The sequence below is a fragment of the Prosopis cineraria genome, unplaced genomic scaffold (assembly GCF_029017545.1).
Source record: "Prosopis cineraria cultivar Desert tree isolate PC_DT_omini unplaced genomic scaffold, ASM2901754v1 PC3, whole genome shotgun sequence".
Classification (NCBI taxonomy): Eukaryota; Viridiplantae; Streptophyta; class Magnoliopsida; order Fabales; family Fabaceae; genus Prosopis; species Prosopis cineraria.
The window spans coordinates 32277688-32304352 of record NW_026555334.1 but is presented as its reverse complement, the minus strand read 5'-3'; the positions used below and the strand labels follow the sequence as shown (position 1 = coordinate 32304352).

General features: G+C 34.3%; 3 protein-coding genes and 1 long non-coding RNA gene across 5 annotated transcripts; 1 reads left to right on the top strand and 3 right to left on the bottom strand.

The window, feature by feature from the left end:
• Nucleotides 1-31: 31 nt before the first annotated feature.
• Nucleotides 32-1649, bottom strand: LOC129305019 (uncharacterized). 2 transcript variants are annotated; one of them, XR_008591849.1, is made up of 3 exons: nt 1377-1649; nt 865-1134; nt 32-440 (listed from the first exon to the last, which is right to left on the bottom strand). It is a non-coding gene; the product is annotated as an uncharacterized LOC129305019 (long non-coding RNA). The 2 variants fall into 2 exon arrangements; XR_008591848.1 differs by having other exon boundaries at nt 865-1649.
• A 7403-nt stretch (nt 1650-9052) lies between these two features.
• On the top strand, nt 9053-14747 carry LOC129307100 (protein LONGIFOLIA 1-like). The gene is made up of 5 exons (XM_054947966.1): nt 9053-9710; nt 11273-11325; nt 11417-13339; nt 13417-13570; nt 13722-14747. The coding sequence occupies exons 1-5, from the start codon at nt 9599-9601 to the stop codon at nt 14486-14488; spliced, it is 3009 nt and encodes a 1002-aa protein (XP_054803941.1). The 5' UTR covers nt 9053-9598; the 3' UTR covers nt 14489-14747.
• LOC129305521 (transcription initiation factor TFIID subunit 8-like) lies at nt 11180-18784 on the bottom strand. Its single transcript, XM_054945527.1, has 5 exons — nt 18614-18784; nt 18406-18512; nt 16627-17941; nt 16459-16554; nt 11180-15187 (listed from the first exon to the last, which is right to left on the bottom strand). The coding sequence occupies exons 1-3, from the start codon at nt 18782-18784 to the stop codon at nt 16792-16794; spliced, it is 1428 nt and encodes a 475-aa protein (XP_054801502.1). The 3' UTR covers nt 11180-15187; nt 16459-16554; nt 16627-16791.
• A 934-nt stretch (nt 18785-19718) lies between these two features.
• Nucleotides 19719-22744, bottom strand: LOC129306377 (PI-PLC X domain-containing protein At5g67130-like). Its single transcript, XM_054946944.1, has 8 exons — nt 22190-22744; nt 21976-22098; nt 21243-21380; nt 21028-21126; nt 20637-20940; nt 20333-20556; nt 20135-20221; nt 19719-20040 (listed from the first exon to the last, which is right to left on the bottom strand). Exons 1-8 carry the CDS (start codon nt 22280-22282, stop codon nt 19999-20001), a joined length of 1110 nt encoding a protein of 369 aa, XP_054802919.1. The 5' UTR covers nt 22283-22744; the 3' UTR covers nt 19719-19998.
• Nucleotides 22745-26665: the final 3921 nt, after the last annotated feature.

The following is a 26665-nucleotide window of genomic DNA, read 5'->3' as shown; positions in this document are numbered from 1 at the left end:
CTTACAATAAGCATGTTAAGAGGGAGCAAAATTGAAGCGCCACAGTCAGCAGCATGACATTATTTTTTTGGTACCGACAACAAATGAGCGGGTTCTCATATCTCAACCAGAGACTTGGGCTGCCCAAACGGTTTGGTCAAACACGGTAATGGCATAGCAAGGAATAGTTCATTTAAATTGAAAGCAATGCATGTATTGGATCACAGAAACTCTGAAGATGTTAACAACGTAAAACACTGTCAAGGTTTCCCACTTTGTCCCTTTGTGGGGTATCCCGCATCGTTATTAATCAACCCTTCACTTGGCTCTACTTCCCACTTTCCACCATCCTTCCCAAGCTCTCGCACCTTTTGTATGTGTTGCTACTTTTCTTTTTGAATAGAAGGTCACAACCGTGCAATAAACAAGAAAACTACGTGATATCAGAAAGCATAAGATCCCTGCATTGTAATGGGGGATGGTGAGCATAGTGGTGCACAGGTTGTGTTGATTCTCTTGGTAACAAGTCAGTCAACACATCTATTTACTTAAAATATAGTTCAATATGACATTCTAATTCCTAATAATAAGATTTATGATATTCTTGATAGTGTTGATAGGATGGGTGTATACTTTTAAAAGTGTTTTTAAAAGTGTTCACTACAAATAAGATTGATAGACTTTAAAAAGTCCCAAAAAATATTGATTTGGAGGTCTAACAAAGATTTAAAGCTTTTAAGAACGCCTAATAGTTCAATAGCAATGCACAGTTGGAATTTGAAAATTTTTTGAAACTCTTTTTCACATTCCTTACCTCTCTCAAATGAAATATCTACAAAAAGCTGCTTCATTAAAATTAATAAAGCTGCCATTGTCCAATCTTACCTAACAAGATTGAGGTGGGAGTCACCCCCAAAATGTATGTCTTTGTCTTGAAACCAAAATGTCTGTCATCACTTCAAACTTGAGATCATTGATAAATAGTTTTTGCGATGATAAAAGCTATATCTCTCTCTAGAGAGTTGTCTTCATAATGCAAGAGGCTATGTCTGGTCTTTTAAATGTTCTAGCAAACTAGAGCCAACCGATCTTGATTGCAAAATTTCCTGTGCATGGGCTCCTGGTTTCATTCTTTGCATACGACAAATTCCAATCCTGTAAAGTGAAAGAAAAAAGAGAGTTAAGTTTGGCAAGCTTCACAAGTTTTAACCAAACTTGTTTAAATTTACGACAGTCTACGCAGTTAAGAATTAAGAGAACTGCAATCAAAAGGACTAGTCCTCTTATAAATGTTATATCCTTATATTGTCTAGAGACTATTCCTAGCAGCTTTCTAAGGAAAAGATTCAATATTTTCGTAAGTAAGCCCTTTTTTCCCCAGACTTTAGATCAAATACTTGATAACACTTGACGCAGAAGGCAGGAAAACAGTGAAAGCATTATTTCACAGTGAGTGATATGATGAGCTTGAGCATGCCCCTCGTACTTGCTCATCATTCTCCAAACAGTGACGCCTGTGTCTGCCATTCTTGGTCCTCCTCGCCCATCACCCCCACAATTATTATTATTATATTGCATTGAGCAGTTTTTTGAGGAACAGAGGCATCTGATCCTTCGTGCCAAACCATCATCATCACTTGCTATTCCTTCCATATCACATTCTTCTGTTCCCTCCTGTTTCTTCTCCTTCAAGGCTGGCACCCACCTTCTGCTCAATCCACTTCCACTGACATCTACTTTTATTCTTTTGTCTATTATTATTCCACTGTAAAAATCATACGTTCACCCCCAAAACATTCTATATTTACATCTTACAAACAAACTGTTTCTGACACGCCTTGCTGCTTTTTGACGATACAGTTGATTCTGTGGTTTGTTTCATAGGTGTTGGACTTTTGCATATTTATTAGTAGATTGAAATGTACCTAAATTATTGTTCTTCCGAGTTACAAGAGGATATACGGGGAAATTAATTTGGTTTATTACGCTTTAATCATTAATTTCATTCTTTCTTTTAGGGGGAAAAAAATCACTAGCGGGTCAGGTCAAATTGGTAAATACTGTGTTATGAATATTCTTTAAAAATATTTATAATTTTTTATATAAAAAAATTAGATGAAAAAGATACTAGAAGCTCATTGAGAGCAGAGTGTGCTTCCAGACTCAAAACATATTTTTAAATATACTTATAAATTGCTCACAACCTTGTGATTATAGGCAAAATTCTTATTACTTGAATTAACTTTTGTTGTTAGTAATAGTAATTAGAAATTGGAGCAATGAGTTTAAATTTATATAATTCTCAACAAAAAAACGTGTTGAGGAATGGGAACGGTGGGCCTGCGAGAAAATTGGATTTTAAGTCGTGTAAGTTGATGACAAATAGCAAACAGATGAGAAAAGATGTTACGGATTATTCTTTTTCTTTTTTCATTTTTTAGCCAAAAACAAAAAATTATTGGAGCTTCTGATTATGAGATGGGCATGTGATTCTGTACTGGGCAGCCTTAGATCCTGATGACCTGTCAATTTATTCAATAATATGATATAATTTTTGACTTTTGTATGTCATCAATAATTTTATCAAAATAAATATCTGTTTCCACTTTCATTTCAATCAAGGAAGGCGATCATATATCATAGAATATTAAACAATTCTTAGTACACGTGACTCCTATTATTGATACACAGGGCATTATTACTTTATTCCCTTCTCTCATTCCAAGATAAAATATTATATTTGTCAGAGAATTCAAAAGTTAAGTGTACGCGGGTGATCGAGTCCCACAATCCTACTTCCACAACTGATTATTAATTTTAATTTTAAGATTAATTTTTTTTGAACAATTTAATATTAATATTAATTTTCTTCACCACTTGTCAAGTTTCTCTCCTCCTCCATCTTCTTCTTCATCATTTCCTGGAAATAATAAGAAAGAAAGTAGCGTATAAAATACGGTCCAATTATTGAAGAACCGGCCGGTCCATGATCTTTTGATGAAAGTGAAAGGTAACCAAGTAGCTAGCCTATGACTTTAAATTTTTCAATGTGTAGCCCACCAAACTAGGAAAAAAATAATAATGAGACAGGAATAGTTAATGCTAGGATGACTTGCTAATTGGTTGATCAATTTAATTAAAAGTCTCGAGTTTAAATTTTAGATATACATCAATAACTAAATTTGTTGTCAGAGATACTCACAAGTTGTTAAATTAATCCTGATAAAAAACCAAAGATACCGATAGGAAAATAAAAAAGTGCTAGCTAATAAAATTTCGAAGGTTGAAATTTAATTTTTCATGTGACATTATATATTAGGGGATAAGGTTGAATTGCATGTACATATATAGAAGACCTTATCAAGGGTCTCTGGAATTAATAACATGGCATGTCCCTTGTTTGAAGGTCACTACATCACGGAGCCTTTTAGGAAATATCCCTTAGGAATGTGAATAGATACTAATTTTGGCTTGCTTGTGAATCTATGCTTCCCTATATTTGTTTATTTGATAATATATACTATGTGGGGTATTATTATTCATCTCCCATGGCTCAACCTCGAAACTCATGCACATGCTAACTAATCTATGGGATAAAGCTTCTTGAAACTTGCAACTTAAGGTATGTTTGATGGATAGAATATTCAAGAATAAAAAGATAGGGAGATAAAAATAAATTGGTGGGTTAAGTACATAAAAGGCAGAATTACATTTAAGAGCCACTCAAATAAATTATTTAGAGATGACAATCAATACGAAATAGAATATTGCTGTTAAAAGGAAAATATGGCTTTTTTTTCCCCCTCAAATGGGACATGTTATTTATATTTATTTATGAATAATTTTCTTGAGTGATTCTTGAATGTGATTCTCAAACTAAGAGTTTGAACTCTACGGATAGAAGAAATACTCAATGTTAGGGATGATGATACTTAAATATAATTCAAAAATATCTTGTGGAAATTAAAGAGATAAAAATATATGGATCTTCTAAAATTGAAAAATCATAATTTTTATAAATTTTGTCTTTTTTTTCAAAAGAATAATAAAATAGAAAAAATACTAAAAAAAACTTCACAAATTCTTGAATATCAAATTTAGAGATTTTAAGTAAAAAAATGATATAAGAAATGACTACCGCATTTAATTTTTTTTTTTTGTTTGGGAGACGATTTAAATAAATAACTGTGATAAATAACTATCAAAAATACAAAATAATGTATGAATTGTTCAAACCCCCTATTTTTCGTAATTTGATTACTTATTAACTTTTATAATTCCAACCAAACATGACCTCATATACGATAAAATAAATGTGATTAGTTGGTCCATGCTCAATAAAAAGTAGCAGATCCCTCGTGATGATCACCTTTTTCCATGTGATTGTGTAACCCACTTTTCAAATACACTTCAACCACACATCATCTTTCTGCCAAGCAATGATATTATATCACATATACCAGTATAATTTAAACCTTTATTTTAATTTACATTTTTTCGCCTCATTAATTAGTAGCAGAAATTTTAGGCCTGTTTAAAATTATTTTTGTTTTATTATTTTAAGAATTGATATTTTGTAAAATATATTTTAAGAATAAAAAAATATTTTTTTCATTTACTCTTATTCTCCAAAACAATAATCCCAAAACATTAAAAAAATATTTTTATTTTTCTATTCTCTAAAATAATATTTTTTTTCAAAACACTTTTTAAAGACATATTATCAAATAGTATTTTTTATTTGTTTGTTCTGAAAAACAAAAAATTATTTTCAGAACAAGATATCATACTGGCCCTTAATCACTGTTATATCCACATCTTCTACGAGGGACACAATATATATGCGAGGTATTTTTTTTTTTAAATTTCTGTAATTGGCTCGTCGATCTCCATTAATAAAGGTGTAATTTTCTGAACCAGTCAATATTAATATAGAATCAACTTGTCTGTTTCTTTCTTTGTTCCTTGACAGTAAATACAAATTTATTTATTTGATTTTGGTAATGAGTGTGATTTATAACTGTTGCCTCTTTCCATCCCTAATATATATACTTCTTAGAAAGGAAAACGATAAATGAGTAAAGTAAAAGTTTGTACAAATATATGATATTTTATATATATATATATATATATATATGTATGTATGTATGTATGTATGTTATCTATATAGCGTATCGCTCTGCTTTTAAGAATCATGTAGTTTGGAACACACACACACACAGAGGCTTGCGTATATAATATCTGTATGATCTAAAAGGCTATTTACATTATTCAGGCAAAAAAGAAGAAGAAGAAGAAGCCTATATACAGTCTCATATATTCATCCTTTGTTTAAATTAAATTATAATAATGAAATAATGGCACAGAAAATTAATTAATAGACTCATTATTATTGCATCCAAAAAAATTGGTAATTTCATCAAGATAAATAGTTTGATATCAATTATATTCTCATCGATAGTGCTTTGTAAAATTTCGGTTTCTTTTCCTGCTTTTCCTCTCTTTCATTTGTCTTCACATGCAGTTCATCGAAAAGGTACAAAACATCCTTGTGAACTGATATATTTCCAGCTATGTATAAGGTTCAAAATGAAAGGAAGAAAGGAAGATAAATTCTTGCCGTTTATGCTGAGTTCATGAATGAAGGAATATTCCATACGTTCGAGTTATTTCACACACACACTTGAATGATTTGCCTACTCTCTCTCTCTAGTCTGTGATCCTATCTCGTACCATAAATAAACCCTCGCTAGGTAGACAAAGTCATAAGGACAATAAAAGAGCGACACATGTACTGCTGGCCTGGCTGGCTAATACATTAAATTTATCGTACTTAATATTGATGCTGTTTTTCCATGATAATACTGTAATAATCTCTTCCACTATGCCACATGACATCTCGTCTTGTCTAGTTTGTGACCTGACACAAGAAATCAATAATTACCAACACGTTTCATTATCATCTTCTTAGCTTAGAGCAGGTAATTTCTTCTCATTTCTGAATTCCTTTACATGACGCCAAACTACACCAAAAAGCCCTAGCTAGCTCTAGCTATAGGCTAGGCGTAGCATCTAAGTTTCACAACTACAACACACACACGCACACTCACTCTCTCTGCGTATGTACCATTATTTCTACATATGAACTCTTAACCCTTCGTAGAGTTCACCATGCAAACTTAGCTACTTAACATTTGAAGCTAAACCTGAAGAAGCGAGATCATCGATCGTTTGTATTATGTGTAAAAGATATATGACTGTAATCTTCTCTTTCAATATCTATCTAAAGCCTTCTTTAAGAGACCCAACTTTTCCATTCTTTCAAGCTAAAGAACAAAACTAGCAGGGAGATCATATTTAAAAAGACAATATTATGTCATATGCATGCACGCATTCGCATCTTGTTGCTAATTAAACCTAACCCTAGCCTAGAGCTAGTTACTTATCCTACGCATGCTTGACCTCAACCTTTAAGTGTGAGAATTGATCATCTATATATGCGTTTGTTTTGTGTGTGTGTGTGTGTGTGTGTGTGTGTGTGTGTGTGTGTGATATGTAACTAGCTCACGTTTTTCTTTCATGGCTCTCTATGATAGCTAAATTTCCTGGCACAATAGGAGTTAAGAGACGAATAGTGTTGGGGCAAGGCGACAGAAATAAGAGACCAGATTTCACCTTAAAATAGACAAAGCAAAAGCAGCATCATCGAAATATTAATGCGCATGGTGCTCAATTTTGGAAGCTAAGGGGGTCCAGTATCTGTATTCTGTACCTTTTGAGTACAATGGAGGATCTCATTATAATAAAAGAAGGAAAAATTAAACAAAATGCAAATAGTAGTGTTTTATTTATATAGGACCACACTCCCAAACTTATGCTATCAAGTTTAATTGTGTCCTGGTTTAATTTGATTAATTAACAGTATTTAATATATCAGGAACAGGAAGAGAAAAAGTTGTTCATCGATCAGAACATTGATTATTGCCGAAGGTCGTAAGTCAGAATCCACTAATTGTACAACTGAGCGTGTGACGCATTATAGTCAGATTACGGATATATAATATGGCATCACAGAATAATATCATACGAAAGATCTCCTAAGTTGCATGTGAAATGAAGCTCTCTCTCTCTATGTATATATCAATATAATTCAATAATTTTTTTAAGAAATTGAATTTCAATACCTGTACGAATGTCATATTTAAATTTCCATTACCAGATAGTATTCTTTTGAATTAAGAAACACGTATTTACACAGCTCACGGGAAGAAGATGGAAGAAAAAACTTCATTTGTTATCAACAATAAGTTATATCACCTATTCATCGTATATTTTTTGATCTAAAGGATACATGATCAATGTTTCACATAGATTCTAAGAATTGAACTATATTATTTGTGTGGGGATTATGCATAATACAATTTGCTGGATGGAAGTACAGAAATCTTCGTATTTTCAAGATACTGTTCATACAGTAATGTCATTTCATTTTCCTTTGGCTTTCGTTGTCCTCCTTATTAATTACTCGATCTTGTTCTGTCTACGAGTCACAGCTTTGACAGGAACAAGAAAAAGTGAGTGAAATCCAAGTTTGAGAGTACTCATTTGATAGCGATGAGGCACAAAATAACATGTGCAATGTGGCAACACCAGACCAAAAGTTGGCCACCAAAACCATAAATATATGCTCGTTCCGTTCATTCAAAATTATAATAAAATATTTTTAACTAATTACTTTCAAACTTTTAAGAAAACAGTATTAATATAATTAAAAATTACCTATTCTTTTCAAATATTTATTAAGAACATTTTTTAAAAAAATTCCCTCAATTACTTATAAAAAACACCAAAATGTTTTATATTTTTAAACCTAGCGATACATCTAAATTGATTTTGAACGGGAGGAAGTACTTCCCGTAGGACTGAGATTTTCATTACCATTGATGTCCTACAATTTGATTTACAACATAACATCTTCATCATACATAGTCCCTGTCTGCACTTTGCATGATGTTTCTGCCAACATATTGGACCACATTTACGCTAAAATGCACCTATGACAGCAGCAAATATCCAACACGACACAGCAGTTTTTAAGCCATATTTAATTAACTTCTTCCAGTAGTGTTTCTCATTTAATGATTAATAAATGGTCATTTTACTGATAGTTGATTACTAAGCTTTATTATTAATTACATTCTGAGAAAGGGTGGAACAGTTCTTTCATGCTGCTGCACGCAAGCAATTCCCCACAAACAGCAAGATGGAGGATTTATTAGAACATTACACCAGCAGAGCACATCACTATCATGTTATTTATGAATTCTATTATTTATAGATGATTGAGAGAGTACTGCATCAACGAAAAATATATAATTCAAGCAATTTCCCAAAAAATGTTCCTCAGTTAATTACTTAGGGAGCAAGTAGTAAATACATGACTCTCAAACTAGCACAAAATTTACGAACTCCTATTAGGACACCTTCACATTTTGTTTTCTCTTGAGAAAAGCATGAATGTTGTAGCTGATAAAATCAATCTGAAAAGCTGTTCGTACGTTGAATGAAACAAGAAGATAAGTGTGTGAATAGTGGAATAAACCTTTTACTTTAGAGCATGGAGGCTTTAAAGTTTCAATGAATAATACACATCTGTCTATGATCGTTTTTTTTATATTTATATTTTTTTCTTCTCTCGTCTGACAGGCTCCACATGGTAACAGAGAGACTTGAAACTTTCCAAGACCACCCACCCACCCACGTTATTTTGTCCACATGGGAAGTGGTATGAAATGGCCATAGCTAGCAGATCTGATTCACACATTCACACACAACCTATCCCACTTTTTCCCTCTCCCTCTCCCTCTATTTTATTCACTTCTTTGTTTTTTTAACATCTCACAACTTGAACTCTCAGATTTGACCCCCAAATTCCATACTTCTTCCCCTCTCTCTTACGTAATGTAATTAAGGAGGTTGTCACTGCTCATTATTATTATTATTAGTTCTATAGAGTATTCAACACATCTCCTTTCATATATATATATATATATATATTATACTTCGCCCTCTAGCTCCCTCTACTTGACAGACCAGGAGATAAAACTATTCCTTGCTCTCAGAAAAAAGAAAAAAAGACATCTTTTCTTGGGGCTATCAATCTTCTTTTCTGCAGTTTGGGAGTTTGTAATCAGAAGAAGAAGGTGGTGGATAGAGGTAGCATTTGGGGATTGCTTCGTTTTCACTGCTTCTTGTTCCTTCTGCTTTTTTTGCAGAGAAACGTTCTCTCTCCTGTTGTTGTCTGAAAACCCAACATCTGAATTTATATGATTTTCTGTTCTGTTCCTCTTTCTCGCTCTGTTTGAACGTGCTCTGTTAATCCTGTTCATGGACATTCTCTTCTGTTCTGGGGATTTATTTTCCATATTCCTATGCTTCCATGTGTAACTGACAAAACCAACTCAAATTGAAATCCCCAGAACCAAGTGCTGTTCCTTCCATTCTATGCAAGTCTTAGCCACTTCGAATGGTTTCTGATTTCAAAATCCAATCTTTTCTTCTCCAAACAACCTGACATTTCAAAATCCAACATAAAAGAAATTGAAGAGAAGAAGTAAATATGTCCAGAAGATCATCCAAATCAGTGAAGGGTGAGAAAGCAGATTTGCAGAAGCAGATTGGGTGCATCACGGGATTGTTTCAGCTCTTTGACCGTCACCGTTTCCTCGCAGGTATTTTACATTTTACATTATACCTAGTTTCTGCAATTTTCATCTGAACGCGATTTTGATGGTTTAATTAAATTTACATGAATATGATTAACTTATAATAAGGGAGAAAATAGTTACTCGAACACAAAAAGCTAGGCTTGACGTGCATGTTAAAATCACTTTCCTCAGCACATGTCAGTCAAATGCGTCCACTCGCATACTTTTCTTTTGTTTTGGTGGTAACAGTCTGTAACCCCGCCTAGTACCTAGCTTTACATGTCCAACTAAAGGCTTTACCTGTTTGTGTTTGGTTCCATTTTAATAATTTCACTAGCACTTCTGTTTTATTACTCATTCTTTATGCCAATGTTTGTTCTAATTTCTGTGGTCGAACTTCGTAGTTTTGGCTGTTCATGGCAAAGTTTATTTTAGTCTTGTTTTTTTTTTCCCTCCGCGTTCCAATTGTAATCTACAGAATTTACAGTGCTTTTTTTTTTTTTTGGTTGTACGCGCACATATATATAATCTTATTATTCTGTGGCGTAGTCTTTAATTTGGCTGCCAAATGCCATGGATAATTTCTTTTGGCGCTTTTTATGGGACTCATAACAGAGTCTGGAAATTTTCCAATAGGATGCCCGAAATGTTCTCCTTCAGAAGTTTCTTCTTTTTACAGAATTCTAAAATTTTATTTTATTTTTTATTTTTTAAACACAATGACACCATGTCGTCTTCAACAGAATAAGAGGCGAGGATGCCCACAGTCTCTGAGCTCTTAGGACGTAATTCAGCTCCAGTCATTTCGTTTTCCTCGTTTAAAACAGACATGACAGATACCCTGACTTGCCATAAATGCCATCGGTCAAGTTTACAGTCAGAAAGTGACAGACATTACAATTTCCCAAAGATTAAATTAATAATAATTAGATTTATTTTTAAAAAAAAAAACATGAATTCAAAAGATAAAAATAAAAATCTCAATCACAAGTTATATTTATTTAAATTTATATTTACAATTTATTTTTAATTGTAATTAATTTTACTATTATTAATTTATTCTTTTAAGACCTAATTATCGTTAATCCATTACTTTTTAGTGATTTATGTGTCATTCTTCCTGCTCCATCCACATAGTACATGTCTTTCATTGGATCTGAATCATAAGAATATGAAACCTCGGGTACGGAACGGCTAGGAATTCTCAGCCAATAATTTATGCGGCACAAGGTTCTATAAACCTATATTCAGATCTTTTTGTTGTTAAAGATGATATAAGTATGCATTGTTAGTATGTATGTATACGTGTCAAAACTGGATTGATTTTGTTGGGTTGGGGGGGGGGGGGGGAGAATGAATTCTGTTATTTTCTAAGAAGTCAGGATTCTCTGTGCCATAACATCATTGCACCTTTCACATTTCACCTGAGAGAGAGTCTTGTTATCAAATTTGTGCCTTGCTGGGTAAATATAACATACACACACACTGAAAGATAATTTACAAAAGGCTTATGGGAAAGACAAGGTCAAAATTTTATGAGGTTTATGATATTAAATTAAAACCCAGAATGTCCCTCCCATGATTAGGTGGAAGCAATGATCAAATCAGAGAGTTTAGCACTACTATGCCGAAAGCAAAGGTAAGATAACAGTGTTTTATTTTATTTTATTTTTAAAATTCTTTAGAGAAGTGTGGCAGAACAATTTAAGAACTCGTTCGCATGACTGCAGGCAAAAAGTCTCAAGGCTGCCAGAGAGAAGCAACAATTATCCACGGAATCATCAACCAGTTCTGTGTCTACGTCGTCTTGTTCGTCTAGCATGTCATCCGTTGAGTTTAGCAGAACAGTTCAGGTAGAAACACCATCAATCCCTCGGATAAAAATTCCAGAAATCCCCACTCCAAGAGCAGCACCGAAGCGACTAGAAACCCTAGGCCATCAATCTCATGATTTGCGAGCTAATGCCAAAGACTCAAAGCGTAGAGAAGCTCAGGGGCTGACAGTGAAAACTGTGGCTAAAGAGGGCAAGAAGGGAGGTCATACCTTGAAATACATAGACTCCCCCAGGCCTGAACCTTTTCAGACCTCCAAATCTGTGAATGCAGGAGTTATGGTTGCCAAAGAACCCTTGCACATTCTTCCAAAGTCCCAAAAAGCTCCATGGGATTCACCACGACTTTCTTATGACGAAAGGATTACACAAGATACATTCAAATCAACAGCGAGACACAAGGAACTCCCAAGGCTTTCCTTGGACAGCAGAGCAGGATCCATTAAAAGTTTGAATGAAGGCACAAGATCTCGCAATCTTCTGAAGGGTCCACAGAGAGGGTATGAAAGCTGCAGCACATCGATTAATCAGCAGCAAGAGCTGGACACCTCGCGAAGACAATCCAGCGTTGTAGCAAAGTTAATGGGACTGGATTCCTTCCCAGACTGCACACAGACTGGTGAGACTATGGAGACTTCAAGCTATACTGCCAGTAAAAAGGAGCCCCTGTCAAGAGCTAGCACAAGTGATGAACGCTACCGTCACCAAAGTTATGGATCCCCCAGAAAATGCAAGGGGTCCCCCTCGCTCCAGCATGGAAGGACTGGTTCAACCATGAATGGCATGTCATATTTGCAATTCTCGCAAGACCCCACTCCCTGGAGGCAAACTGATGCAAGCCAAAGCTCCCAATTTCCAGATTCTGATGATACGGAATCTGCAATAAAGGCCACAAGTTCCTCCCACTCTGTATATGCAGAGATTGAGAAAAGGTTGGCTGAGCTCGAGTTTAAAAAGTCAGGAAAGGATCTCAGAGCCCTCAAACAGATTCTTGAAGCCATGCAGAGATATAACCATTCATTAGGTATTACAAGAGATCAGGCTTCAGATTGTCCATCTGACAACATTAGCACAAGCAGTCTCAGTGAAAGCTCAAAAGCACAAAGCCCAAGAAACCGACGAAAGGACCCAAAATCTATCTCAACTGACAGGTCAAATTCACCCCACGAGAGTAAATTGCCAATTATCATCATGAAACCAGCAAGAGTTAAAAGAATTTCAGCATCACCAGATATGTCAATTCAAGGTAAACCTGGCCCCAGCGAGTTTCCACCTTGTAATCCCACAAGCAGAAGATTGGTTGACAGGCAAAAAGATAAATATATTACTCCAACAATCAGACATCTTAATGATCCTTCAAGTCAACCCCCTCATTCAGCCAACAGGAGTGATAAGATAACAACCTCAAAATTGATGGAAGCCTCAAGAATTCCTCGACACCTCAATGGAGAAAACATCAGCTCTGGTAATAAAACAGAGACTGACAGCCCAAGACTGCACAAGAAGTTTGGTTGGGAGAGGCGTTCCCTGCCAACACCATCAAGTTGCAGCAGTGACAGAAGACAAAACAACAGGCGCCCTCTAGAATTATCCTCCCCAAGGACAACACCAAGACCAAAATTCTCAACTTTGCATGAAGCAAATGAACACTTCAGTAAGACCATCTGTCCTAGAAAGGATTTCAAGGATAATGTTGATGCAATATCTCCAGATTCTTACACAAACAAAAGGCTGGTCAATCATAGCAACATTAGAGTCATTCACACTGATCAATCAGAGACCAGTAGAACCTCCTTCCTACTGAATGAGCTGAATTACAATGTAAGTTCTCTCTCTAAAAATTCAATTTTATGCATTCAAATGAAATTACTTGTACTTAATATTATTTCATTAAGCAGAAAGCAGCAAAAGGGTTGAGCAACGAAAGCTCTCTGTCTGAAATAACAGTTATCACAGAACAACCAAGTCCCATCTCAGTCCTTGATGCTGCATTCTATAGAGACGACACACCATCTCCAATAAAAAAGAAATCAGCCATCTCAAAAGATTCAGGTATTGCACATTTCATTTCTAAATTTCTAAATCTTAAATTCTTCTGAGCCCAATAGTCACTACACCCATAACTCTTTTTGAGTGACCTTCAAAAAACCATCCAAGAAAGGATTGACTCTCATGTTGATTCTCGTCAAATTTATTACTACAGATGAAGCTCAAAATGCTGACGATGAAAAGGAGAACTCAACAGAACTTACCAGCACCACAAAATACAACTTCAGCAATTGGGCCAGTGATGGAGACTTAAACACTCAGTATTTGGTTCAAAAACTTCAAGAAACAGATTGCCCACACGATAAAGCCATCAATTTCATTGAAACACTCAGCGACAGTAAAGATCCTGATCATAAATACATATCTGAAATACTGTTTGCATCAGGTCTTCTCAGAGGCCCAGGCTCTAGCCAGACACTTCATTCATCACCCCACCTGAATGGCACAAAGTTGTTCTTCGCACTAGAACAAATCAAGACAAAGAAGAGGCTTTGTAACATTGAAGACAATGCCAAGACGGATGAGCAAATGCAAAGAAAACTCATATTTGATGTTGTTTATGATATATTAGTTCAAAAACTGATAGTTGAGAATTCCCCTAGTCAGTGGTTTCTTCCACATGAGTTGGTGGGTAGAAGACTGAGAGGACAGCAGCTTCTATGCGAAATTTGCTCAGAATTTGACAAGTTGCGTCACCAAAAGAATGCCAGCCTGGCGAAGGAGGATGCGAATTCGACAAGCCTCTTGTGGGGAGATTTGATGCATCAACCCACAATTTGGACAAAGTGCCACAGTGAGATCCCAAATTTAGTGTTAGACATTGAACGGTTGATCTTTAAAGATTTGATAAATGAAGTTGTGAGAGGTGAAGTAGCAAATCATCCTGGCAAACATTGCAGACAACTGCTGTTTCCCAAGTAGGAATGATGGCTAAGCGGTTTTACAAGAAATATGGTCTTCATTTATCTTCCTTTTTCAGCAATACATAATACTTGACTGACATTATAACCCTCGTTTCCTATGAATTCATGCAGAACAATTGGTGCCTAAGTAACCTCTTCATTCTACATGTGTTTATATTCCCTTGTTGATAAAATACATGTAGAAATGCATATAAATGTATATATCAGTAGTCAGTGTGCTGAGCTTTGCAAGTTCTATTCTATATGTCTTCAATTTATCAGAGTCAGCCACGGAACAAGTACATCTGTCTGGCTTTCAGGACTGCAGAGCAATCTGTTCTCAATGGTAGTGCAGCTACAGTGCATTAATACTCACCCTATCTGTTTCCTCTCAACTGGCATCCTGCCAACAACCATATTCACATAATTGCATGACATGGGAAGATAATTCATATACTCAGTGCCTGATCTAAGCCTGCTAAGATTCCGGAAATATCTCAACACCCATCAAGAACAAGAACAAGTAATTGCGTTCACCATCAACTGTGTTCTTTTCATACAGTAAACAGAATATTGTGCCCTGGTACACAGATGCTCATCCATAACATAGGATGTTGAACATATACTCAAAAACACACACATCCTGCCTCCAAGAAGACATTAGAGTTCAAAAATGACAAAGCATCTTCACACACACGCAATGGTCTATAGAAGAAACCTGAGATTTAAGAAATATAATTAACCCCCCTTTTAAAAGAACAGAGTACAAGACATCTCATACATTAAAACACCAGTCAACTTGTATCCTTTTTCACTCTAGGTATTTTTCTCTAGGGCATTCAAGGAAAGAAAGGAAGGGGAGGGGGGAGGGCATAACTACTTAAATCTCATTTCGTACTCAATACCATATGTCATCCATCTATCTCATGCTAATTTAGAAAACAGAGTAACACCTAAGTAATTAGAAGGCTATTCAACAAGAAAAGGTTGTACTGAAAGATATGATGATAAAAGTCCTAATCACATCATGAATCCAGGATGGACACTTCCAGCACTGAGAAAAGATAACCCACCTCAGAGCCACACTGTACAATAAACATATTTAAAATACTGATTATTTAATTAAAAAAAAGGGAAGCGGAGGGACAGACTATTTGGTCATAGATGAGAATCCTAAAATGAAAATCTTAAATAATTATAATTATTAGTATTAACTAACTTATAATCACGTGAACTCAGCCGTTTGCTACTGAAATATGTATAACTGAAACCATGGGGAATTAATTTTGATGATAGCGAGAGGAAATTTATATATGCATACAAAAACAAGTAAAAACATACAGGCATGCATGAACATACACATCTAAATATTACTTGCAACCTTTAAAAGAAGAGTTTATCTGCATAATCACTAGTTCCTTTATTTTTTTAAAGGACCATTTTATATTGCAAATTGTCATATCATGTCATATACTGGTTCCTAATGCTCCTTGTCTCCACTTAAGCTTAATAGACAACAACAATAACTCCACATATGTTGCAATGATTATATTATGTCAAGATAACAATAAAGAGTTAGGTCAACTCCCTATATAGACAAGAAAAGAAGTAGGAACTAAACTCACAAATACTTGTCTATATTTATTTGTAGTTTAAATGTTAAGCAACAACTCTGTAATAAGGAAGCTATTGTGTGTGTAGACTTCACAACAACGACCAGCAGCAAAAGACAAAGCATATTGCCAAGCTTATTATTTGAAGTCATCTTCAGCACATATTTTATTACAATATGAGGAAATTTGAGGTGGTTTGGATACCAAAATAACGGAATGTAGGCTGTGACAAGACATGCCATAGGTAGCATGTACATGATATGCAGCTAGGCCTCCACTAAAATATCGATGTGGTAAAACAAGTCTTGTAGAACAGTTATTTCAAGTATTTATAAACAAGGTGAAGAAGAATTTAAATGATACAAGTGAACTCAACTACTTTTTTATGAGATGGTTTTTGTGGCGCACAGTTTCAGGGCAACAGCTACAAGTCAGAAGTAGGGATGCTTTTAAATGTTGTTCAGTACAAGATCTGAAAGAATGAGAACAAATTTCAATGAAAAGAATCATCATTTGATTTGCCAAACAATTGACAAGCACATACCTCAAAGATTGTTAAAGTGGGAACATGTCTCTGCAAAATAGTAACACCCATCCTATAATCCCCAAAAGCAGACAAGGGCCTAGAATGCACTATCCCAGAACTAGGCAACTAGCTATCCTGACAGTCTCCTGAACAAGTGTACAAGTTCACTAAAAGCAACATATATTACAACTGAACAAGCTCATCTGGATTTTCTAAAGATTCCCTCAGAATTTTCTCGGCCCTCCTTTTCTTATCATCCTTCTCATCTTCCATTACAAACCATGGCAGAGTATTCTTATCTTTTTCATTTTGTGGACCCAAATCTACCAACCTACCTACAAAATTCTTTTTTATTCCAATCTTAAATTGCACAGTAGGCCTCCTGTTTAAAAGAAGCTTACTCTGTTCTTCCTCAAAATCACACTGCGGGCTTTTCATTGCTTCAATTGCTGGAGCAAATGTGTCCAGCACCGAAATAGATTTGCCTTCAACATAATCTTCCACAACAGGGTTTGCTGCAGTTACGTCATTGAAGAGCCTTGCAGGAGGGGTCACAGAAGCCACTTCCTTCTCCCCAAACTGCAGAGGTGCAGCAAAGAATGGGTTGCTTTCCCCTGCTACTTTTTTGGCCTTTTCATTAGCTGTATCAATCAATGTAGACTTTTCAACCACATTCGGCACCATCTGTGGCTGCAAATTGAACAAATACTGCTCCCCCTTGCCATGCTTTCTTTCCAGGTCAATTCTGGCAACATCAGATTCTGTCCCTCTCTTATTCCTTGTAGGAGAACAAGAATATGTTTGGGGGTCAGGGAAAACAGGCAACCAACCAGGTATATGCTCGCCAGGAGGCTCTTCACCCATTTGTGAAAAGCTTGGAGTCAGGGCCCGTTCTTTCACAACTGGAAACTGTGGGACAGCATAGGTAAATGGAATTGGCTCGGTTTCAGTCACAAACTGAATAATGTCTCGAACAATGCCTGAACTTCCGACACAATGATCTATATCGGAGGCACCTAAGAACCCCTGTGCCGATCCAATGTCTTCCAACCCTTGCATGACATCAAAAACATTGCATTCAGTTCTACCTGCAAGATTAGCATGGTAACGTGCAGTTTTCCCTATGTTCTGAATATACCGAACTGCAATGTCAGATAGTGATTCAAGAGATGACTGTTGAATAGTATGAAAACCCTCACTCTCACATACTTGCGCTACCGCAACTTTTGCAATTGCTTGAGCAAAGTCATCACCGCCCAATTTTCTCCGCGTGTTTGGTTGTTCAAGCTGTCTTCCAGTCTCCCCAGCACCATCGCCCATATTCAGCACTTCACATCACTTGAACATGGTATAAACGCCCAAAAGCACCATTCTTCACTCCAGAAATCTCAAGGGTCAAATCATTAGGATTCATTCGGCCACTCAATCATAGCCATCGCTGAGAAAGTAAAGAAAATGGTTAAATTTCAGATTATCCATTCCATGATAGAAAAAAGGAGAGAAAAGAGTAACTAACAGAGTTCAGCTAAAAGCAAAGATTTGACTGTTCATCGGGATCCATTTTTCCCACCAATACGGATTAAAAAAATAAAAATAAACTTCCATCCATTACTCAAGCGAAACTCCTCAGCTTTATCGCTTCGGAAAGCCCACTAAACTACTAATCAAAATACCCAAAAAAAAATGATGATAATAAAGAACGAGCCCAAACCCTAGCTGGTCTCAGTTAGAATGCCAAAGAAGCAAAGTCTTGATTCGAGGGAGGAAAATTTAATTGAAAAACAGTTTCGGGCTTACCAGTTATTTGCAAGTGTTGATTCGATCTCTTGCATAAAAGACTCGAGTTGAGAGACTAAAAAGCGTTCAGAAAGGATTGACGAGACAGACAGTACAGAGTAAACATGCTGTTACGAAAAAAAATGAGGAAGAAAAAGGAATGATTTAGGGTTTGGGTCAGGTTTTGCCTAAACCCTCGTAAAGCCAAGGATCGAGAAGAAAAAGATACTAGGCGAACAGGGTGACCCAAGCAGTAAGTGAGAGAGAGAATGAACGCTTTGATTTTGGAAGGGAGCTGCCGAGGTGGTGGAGGAGGATCAAGCTCGAACACTGAAGTTGGAATTTTAGACTTTGGAAAAATGAGATAGATTGAACCTCCAATCTCAAACGTAAACGACATCGTTTCGCAGCGAAGACCCGACACTCATAACCGAAATTCTGTTTCTGCCAAAGGTCGGTTAGAGTGCAGAAGCCATATATAGAGTAGACTTCTATTTCTGTGAAATGATGTGCCTTTCATTCTGTAACTAATGATTGTTCTCCTTTCTTCCATCCAATGCTTTACACATTTTGGGCGAGCGTTTTTTATTCTCTTCGTTTATAAAACAAATAAATTAGTCCTTTTTTTGGACAAAAATTCAATTGGTCTTTGAATCATTTAAAATCTAGCTTCTGTGCGTTTTTGTTTATATGATTATGGTAAAGCAATAGTTTGTTACTGTAATATTTTCAATGGGAATTATCTTAATTGAAATCTCTGTTCATTTCTCGCTCCACTTATAATGATGATCTTAATTAAAATTTAATAAAAATGATCTCAATTAAAATAATACACAAATTAATATATATTAATTATTAACACTTTCCATTATTTAAGCACTTTAAAATTCAATTATAAGGTTTTTTGAGATATTAATTTCACAGCTTTCGATTGTGAAGATATCTTAAATAACAAAAAAGAAAAATTTTAATTATAAAGAGTAAATTATCTGAGTTAAGATGATTCAAACTTCATTTTTTTTCTCTATAAATTTGGTTTTATTGTTTTTTATTTCAATAGAAAATATCAGTTGAGAGGACATCTTCGTGTAGAGAAAGAAATAAAAATTTGATGAGTCTTATATACATGTACATATACATATATATATATATATATATATTAAATCTCTCCTTTTCTAAGAGTTTGTAACATGAAACCAAACCCAAACATACTTTCCAATGTATTAAAGGCATAAATAACTTTTTATTTGCATTCAAGTGCTTTCCAATACATTGGAAAGAGTGTTTTAGGGTAGCATCGCACTAAAAGATCTTGCAATTGAAAAGAACCGTGGAACGAACAAAGAAGTGCTTAGATTCCGGTAAATGTTGAGTGCACTGCACATCTTAACTCTAGAAATTAAAACAACATACTGTTTCATTTTCATTCCTTAATTTCTCTTTACTTTGGTTAAACGTACAAACATTGTTGCTGAATAATAAGTAATAACGGAATCTGCATAATTGTATCCCAAGCTTGAACAACACAAGCAATAATGGTTTAAAACAAATGAAGATTAACAAGAATCCAATGCCTCAAACATGTCCGAAACCTTCTTGCACTTGTCGCTCAACTTAATGCGGTACTGATGAGCAAGCTTGTGAAGTTGACCCAGGCTGAAATTACCAGAATCAGGTTTCATGATTAAACAGTTGAACTTAAACATTCTCTTCTTAGACAAAACATACAAGTTGAAGTTGAATGCTTTACCACACATGCATTGACATCGTCACACCCACACAAGAGCTTCCCATTAAGAGTGTCCACAGCTTGAAATGATCCTCCTCCTTCACTCCTCTGTGCAGATCAGAATCATATCAGCTTGATTAACAGTAGATGACACCAAAAGTGAAAGCTTTAGAAGAAAACACTACAAGGGGAAGAGAAGAGTATAGCAAAAGACTCTACCTTGTAGTAATCAACAGCAACAAAGTTAGCCCACCGGCTGGCAGCAGCACCATAACAAGTACTTAGCATGTTAATGAGATCTCCAGAATTATCTTTACACGTGATGGGCTTGATCGGTGTGGATCGAAAATAGTTCACCAACACTAAAGTTTTGGTTTTGTCATCAAGAGCAGATGACTCTGCCCTGTTTGGACAACTTCCTGCTTTCATGCCACCATCACCATCTGCAGAAAACAAGGCCCCAAATAGTTGAATGCTTTGGTACAGAGAAGTGTAGAGAATTGAAGGAAGATATGGCTCTTACACTGGTTCTCAACCATGTAGTTCCACTGGTAAGCAATGCCTTCACTTTGTTCTTTAGATCTGACAGAAGTGAACACAAGCAATCTCTGGTTTTTGGAAACCATATCACTGACGAGAGGCCAGTCTTGACCATTCTTAGGCATGCTTGAGAGAGGAAACCAGTACTTCATGAGACCAGCATCAGTGAAGACCTTTGTTAAGCCTTTAGGAGCTTGAACGTAGTCTTCCAAGATCAGAGTCACAATCTCTGATGGGTTTGCCAATAGAAACGCCTCAATCTCTTTCAGGGTATCAAGAGCAGGTTCCTACTTGTTCATTCATCAGATTACCCTACCGAGTCAGCATTTTTCCGTGTTAAACCATGAAACCAAAACAAACGTGTGCTTACGTACAAAAGCTGTATAATCATGGCACTGTCCTCCGAATGAATGGCACAACCACACGTCTCCTTGAAAATCGTATGTATCTAGCATTAATGCTCGAACTCCGTTCTTCAAATGAATCATTTTGAGAGAGAAAAGAAAGGTGAAACAGATTAAACAAATGACTTAGAACTTAGAAGGAGAAATGAGAGCAGAAACTAAAGGTTGGTGGTTGAATATCATACATTTAGCTGCTGGGTGATAGTGTCTTCTTGGTTAGTGACGGTTAAGCGAGAAACTCCTGTGTGAGACGGCTCTCCATCAATGGCAAAAGCGTTGTGTGTTGTCAAAAATGCATATTTGTTGAATGGCAGAGAATTATTCTGTTGCCGCCCAAAAGGGGAAAAAAGACATAAATTAAGATAATCTGCCTTTAAATTCTTCTATATTGGTCAGATTTTAGAAATTGCAGAAATTTTTAATAGAGTTAAACTTGTAAAATATATGATAAATTTGTTCAGACTTCCTACAGGCTGCTTTTTATCAGTATTTTGTTAACTTTTACTATATAACTAGGACTTAGGGTGTCTCTCTGCTACACTCTTTAATGTCCTTGTTATCTTAAAATCTCATCCCTTTGAGAAAATTAGACAAAATTTCTCCGACCTGACCATTAGTTAAAATAAAGGGCTTGATACCCTGAATATATATAACCTATGTTGACAAAATAAATAAATAAAAAGGTAGATAATAAAGCAAAATTAATTAATAGTGATACAGTATTGAGACTAAAAATATATTGTAAAGAAAGATGTATGTATTTACAAAAATCTACTGTTAAGTGGACCCATGCTGCATTCTGCATTGGATGATCATACATGGGCCATAGTTCTTCGAAGAAAACATAACAGAATAAACTTGCAGCATTGTGCAAAAGGATAGGGATACATATGCAGAGGGAGATAGCATCGTACTTACAATGAGCTTGAACTGGTCTGTAATACCTGATCTTACACACCTAGAACCCGAGAATCCAAGAGGGCAGGAGAAACAGTACAGCCCCGAACCACAATCTCGATCAGAAGAACAGTCATCAAGAAGCTAATGAAAGAGTTCAAATTTAAACCACTGAAACATGGACAAAGTTAGAGAGGAGAGAAATTTGATTGGGAAAGGGGTGGAAGATACAAACCCTGCAAGTTCCATCAGAGCAAGCAGCAGCAACTGAAGCAACACTGTACAACAATGGAGATAGGACGAACAGCAGGCACAGCAGAGACCCCATTTTTGGACAAAATCAATTGGGTTTTGCAAGGAAGGAAGTTTTGTGTTGATTGGTGTCAGAAAACAGCCCAATGAGAGAATTTTCTGTGCCGACGGAGAAACCGAAGGAAAATCGTTGGTTTCTCAGAAACAGGAACATGCCAGGACAAGATGAGCAGGGTGGGGAAAATAACGCAAAAGAAGATTAATTCAAAGTTAGAACAAGAACTGTTCAACTTTTTGGGTTTTTCGGTGAAATGAAACGTAGAGGGTAAAGACATGGGAAGCGGAAATTTAGGAGATAAATGGCAAGTAGAATACGAACGTTAGGTTTGACAACAAAAGATTGCGGTTTCTCACCCTTGGTGAAAAGAGTAATACATGAACTGGCTTTTAACTGGTGAAGAGGACAATAATTAATAACTAATTCTGCTGTTTTTGCAAGTGAATGGACTTGTTGAGGTCTTTCAGATGAAATGTTTACATCAACCATGAAATCCCACAATAATAATTGATATGAATCATACAGAGCAGCATATTCTCTGGACATCCACGAGAGTCAATTTTCCAAGTCTGGTGTGAGTCGTGAGAATTAAAGAAACTAAAGTAATGGTATATTTTTGTTTTTGGTTGAAGTTGACAATGAGATATTTCTTTTCACACCCGACTTTTCCAAGTGTGGGTTCCCCATAATTAGGTGTCCAAGCTTGAGTTGTTGTTGGATGACTCGTCGTATTAGCCGGGTTGCTCATACTTCCTGTGTCAATTCAAATTCATTGAAATGCCACATGTGAGCTCCACGCTTCTTAAAAAGCTAGCAGTACGCCGTGCACGGGATATCCTTTATTTTTATACAAATTCATATCAAATAAAAGATAAAATATTGTACAATATTTTTATATATGAATAATCATTAAATTGTAAATTCTATACAAATATATTATATGATTAGGACATTAAAACTTATTAATTATCACCAACAAACATTAGTTAGTAAAATGGCTTATATAGTTGCTTAAATACGAGGTTTAAAATTTCAGTTTGCGTGAATGCAAAAGATGTGTTCATAAGAATTATCCTCAATTAAATCTAATAATACTTGAATTTGGCCCAATCATATAACCATTAAAAAAAACTTGTTGATTATTATTTATTATCATCTAATCTATGTACAACACGGCATATAAACATATTAAAATATATCTCTCATGATTATTTTTTTCTTTTAAATTAGAGTCTAATATTAAGCATAGTACTTGCTTGATATAAATAATGGTGTGGATGGTAGGGGTGTTTACGGGATAGAATTATGATGACCTTATCTTATGTCCAATCATGAAAAAATAGAAGGACTAAAATTTTTTTCTCATATCTCATCCCTCCTATTTGGAATTGAGATAGGATAGGAAAATCCCATAAAAAAATGATTATAGTTAAATTTGAAGATATAGTTAAAAAACTCTAGATATTTTCAATTTGTTTCGCAATGGATATAATTTTTGTTAACTCATCTTACCAATTAATAAGTTTTTTTATCAACTAAATTGACCATGTTCCGTGTGCTTCATAATTCATGCCATCCATACATTTTAGTTTAATGTCATGTAGGACACTGAAATTTATACATTGTCATTAATCAAGGGCAAGCTCCCTCTTTCAATGTTGGGATGTTCCGTCCCATCTCAAGTAAAATTTTGTGTTATCCTAATTTTTTTAAGAAAAAAATGTTGGTCTTAAAATTTTAAAATCAAGATTAAAACATATTTTCAAGATTATTTTAAGATATTTAGATATTTAAAATAATAGAAATATAAAAATTTGAATCTTCTTAATTTTTTAAGAAAATATCTATAACAATGTACTCAAATATATATGTAGTCTTTGGTACAAAATGAACTAAGTTTTAATTAATATTTAATATGTGTTATATATCTCGGCCAATATTTTTATGTTGAGTGACAAAAAAAATCAAATTTCCTAAGCATAACCCTAAAATTTTTTAAGAGATTATTTGGGTTAGGATTTGCATCACACTAATATTAGCCTTCGCGTACGCCATTGATTTTGTCTATACTAGTGTGGTGGTATTGTATAATAAATGCTTATAGTGCATTTAATGCAACGAGACTATAAATTACCATGTACTATTTATTTTTGAATTAAATGTGAAGTAATTCAATTACTCCCTCTTATTTTATTTATAAATTACTTACAAGATATTTTATTGAAATAAAAAAATTTAAGCTCCATTAATTTTGATTTTAAATTTATTGAGTTTCTACTTTTATTTTTAATAAGTATACATACTTCAAAATTAAAATAATGTAATACATTCACGAAAATATTTATATATAGTTTTATTTACAAATTAATTTATATTAATTTATTTTTTTCTTTTTATGAATTAAATTCAATTTTTATCTTAAAAATTAATTTTTTTCAAGTAAAATAACACTATAATGAATTTTTTTTATTTATCCTTATTAAAATGAAACCAATCATTTAAAGAATAAAAATGAAAGCATGTGAAGTGACCTCTTGTATTTATTTTTCTTTAATATTTTAAAAAATATTCAAAACAAACAATTATTATAACATTACAACTTCATTTAGAAGTATTTTTAAAAGCACTTTAAAGTGAATTTTCTTAACTCTCAATCTTATCCCTAAAACTTTTCAGACTTACCAACTCTAATTGATAGGGTCAATATATTCTCCCGTATAAATTTTCATATATTTATTTAAAATTAATTGTAACATTTTAATTTCTTGATTATGTCAAAGCATATAATAAAGATAAAATTTTTATTTAATGTTCACAGTACAAAATCTTCATTTTTTATCTCTTATATTATTTTATTTTTAAGTGAGCTTCTTAGCAATTATCATCAAAGCAAGTATTCTTAAATATCTAAAAATTTGAGTCCAGTACTTTATGAATATTATATGATAAAATCTTCAATAACCATTCGATTAAATTAAATACTTATTATTGTGTTACATAAGACATACCAAATCCAACTCATCTAACTCAACCCAAATTATCATTTTTGAGGAGCATAATTTATTTTCAATGTATGATGAGATTATGGGTGTGTAAATCAAATAACCAAGGAGAGAAAATCTCCAAGGAAAATGTAGTAACTGAACCCTTTTAATAATGGCACAATTAAGATTGACTTGAATTGAAATAAAATAAAATAATTAAAATTAGTTGGGAGCATCAAAAAGTTGGGAACACAATTTATCTGTGCTTTATGATAAGATTGTACCTGCAAATAAAATATCCAAGGAAAATCTTCATTAAAAAAAAAAAGCAATATAATAATCCCCAAACAAAGCCACGGTTAAATTTGACTTGAAATCAAATAAATCGCTATGAAATAAATATCTTTTTTATAATGCATTATATTTGTCACAAAAAAAAAATTAATGAAGGATGATGGATCAATATTCACAATTGCATCATATACTTTAATTTCTTATTCAAAATTATTAACTGAAGGGCCGAGTTGCAATGCTGCTCTTCCCATAGGCATATAAAATCATCCTCATCGAAAACAAATAATGAGATCATGATTTTAACAGCTACTCTACTAGCCTCTAAAATAGTAGATTAAAAATAATATTAATTTCAAGACCATAAGCTTTATTGAATAAATATTCTTGATAAAAAAAAAAAAGGTGAGATGAAATCATCAAACATGCAAAAATATATATATATATATCATAAAACCAACCCCTGATACTTAAAAACTACTCCATATGTGATAAAGTGGGGGAACATGAAAGATATAAAAACTTACACCCTGATTATATGCTATGATCATTTTGATGTAATGCTATAACTTGAAGTCTTCTCTCTTAATTTATCTTCGAAGCATTTTAACTTTCTTTTCTCACTTGAACATTTTACACAAATAATAAAAGTCTGTATATGTTTAATTTAGATAATTAAAGTAATTAAAAATGACGAACTTAAAGTATAGATCATAACATTAGTTGGTAGGATTAACACTTATTCCCGTTAACCCCAATCCTCTCAATATACAACATTAATAACTTAATTTGCTATGGTTTTCTCCTATAGCTTTGAATTCAAATTCATCAGCATTATCAACACCCTTTAACCACTTTTGTAAGAACAAGTCCAGTAAGAGTAAGTGGTAGAAAAAAGTAATAAGAAAATTAAATATATGAATTGCCAACACTCAACTTCTATAAATAAAGCTAGCTAGAGATGCTAAATGCATTATAAAAACACATAAATACAATGAATAAAGGTCATGCAAGTTACCTTGGTGATATGACAATACTAATGATCACTCACCACTTTGATCATATGCTACAGCTTAAAGCCTTCAATAAGTAAATATCTGAATCAATATAGAAATCAATATGAAAA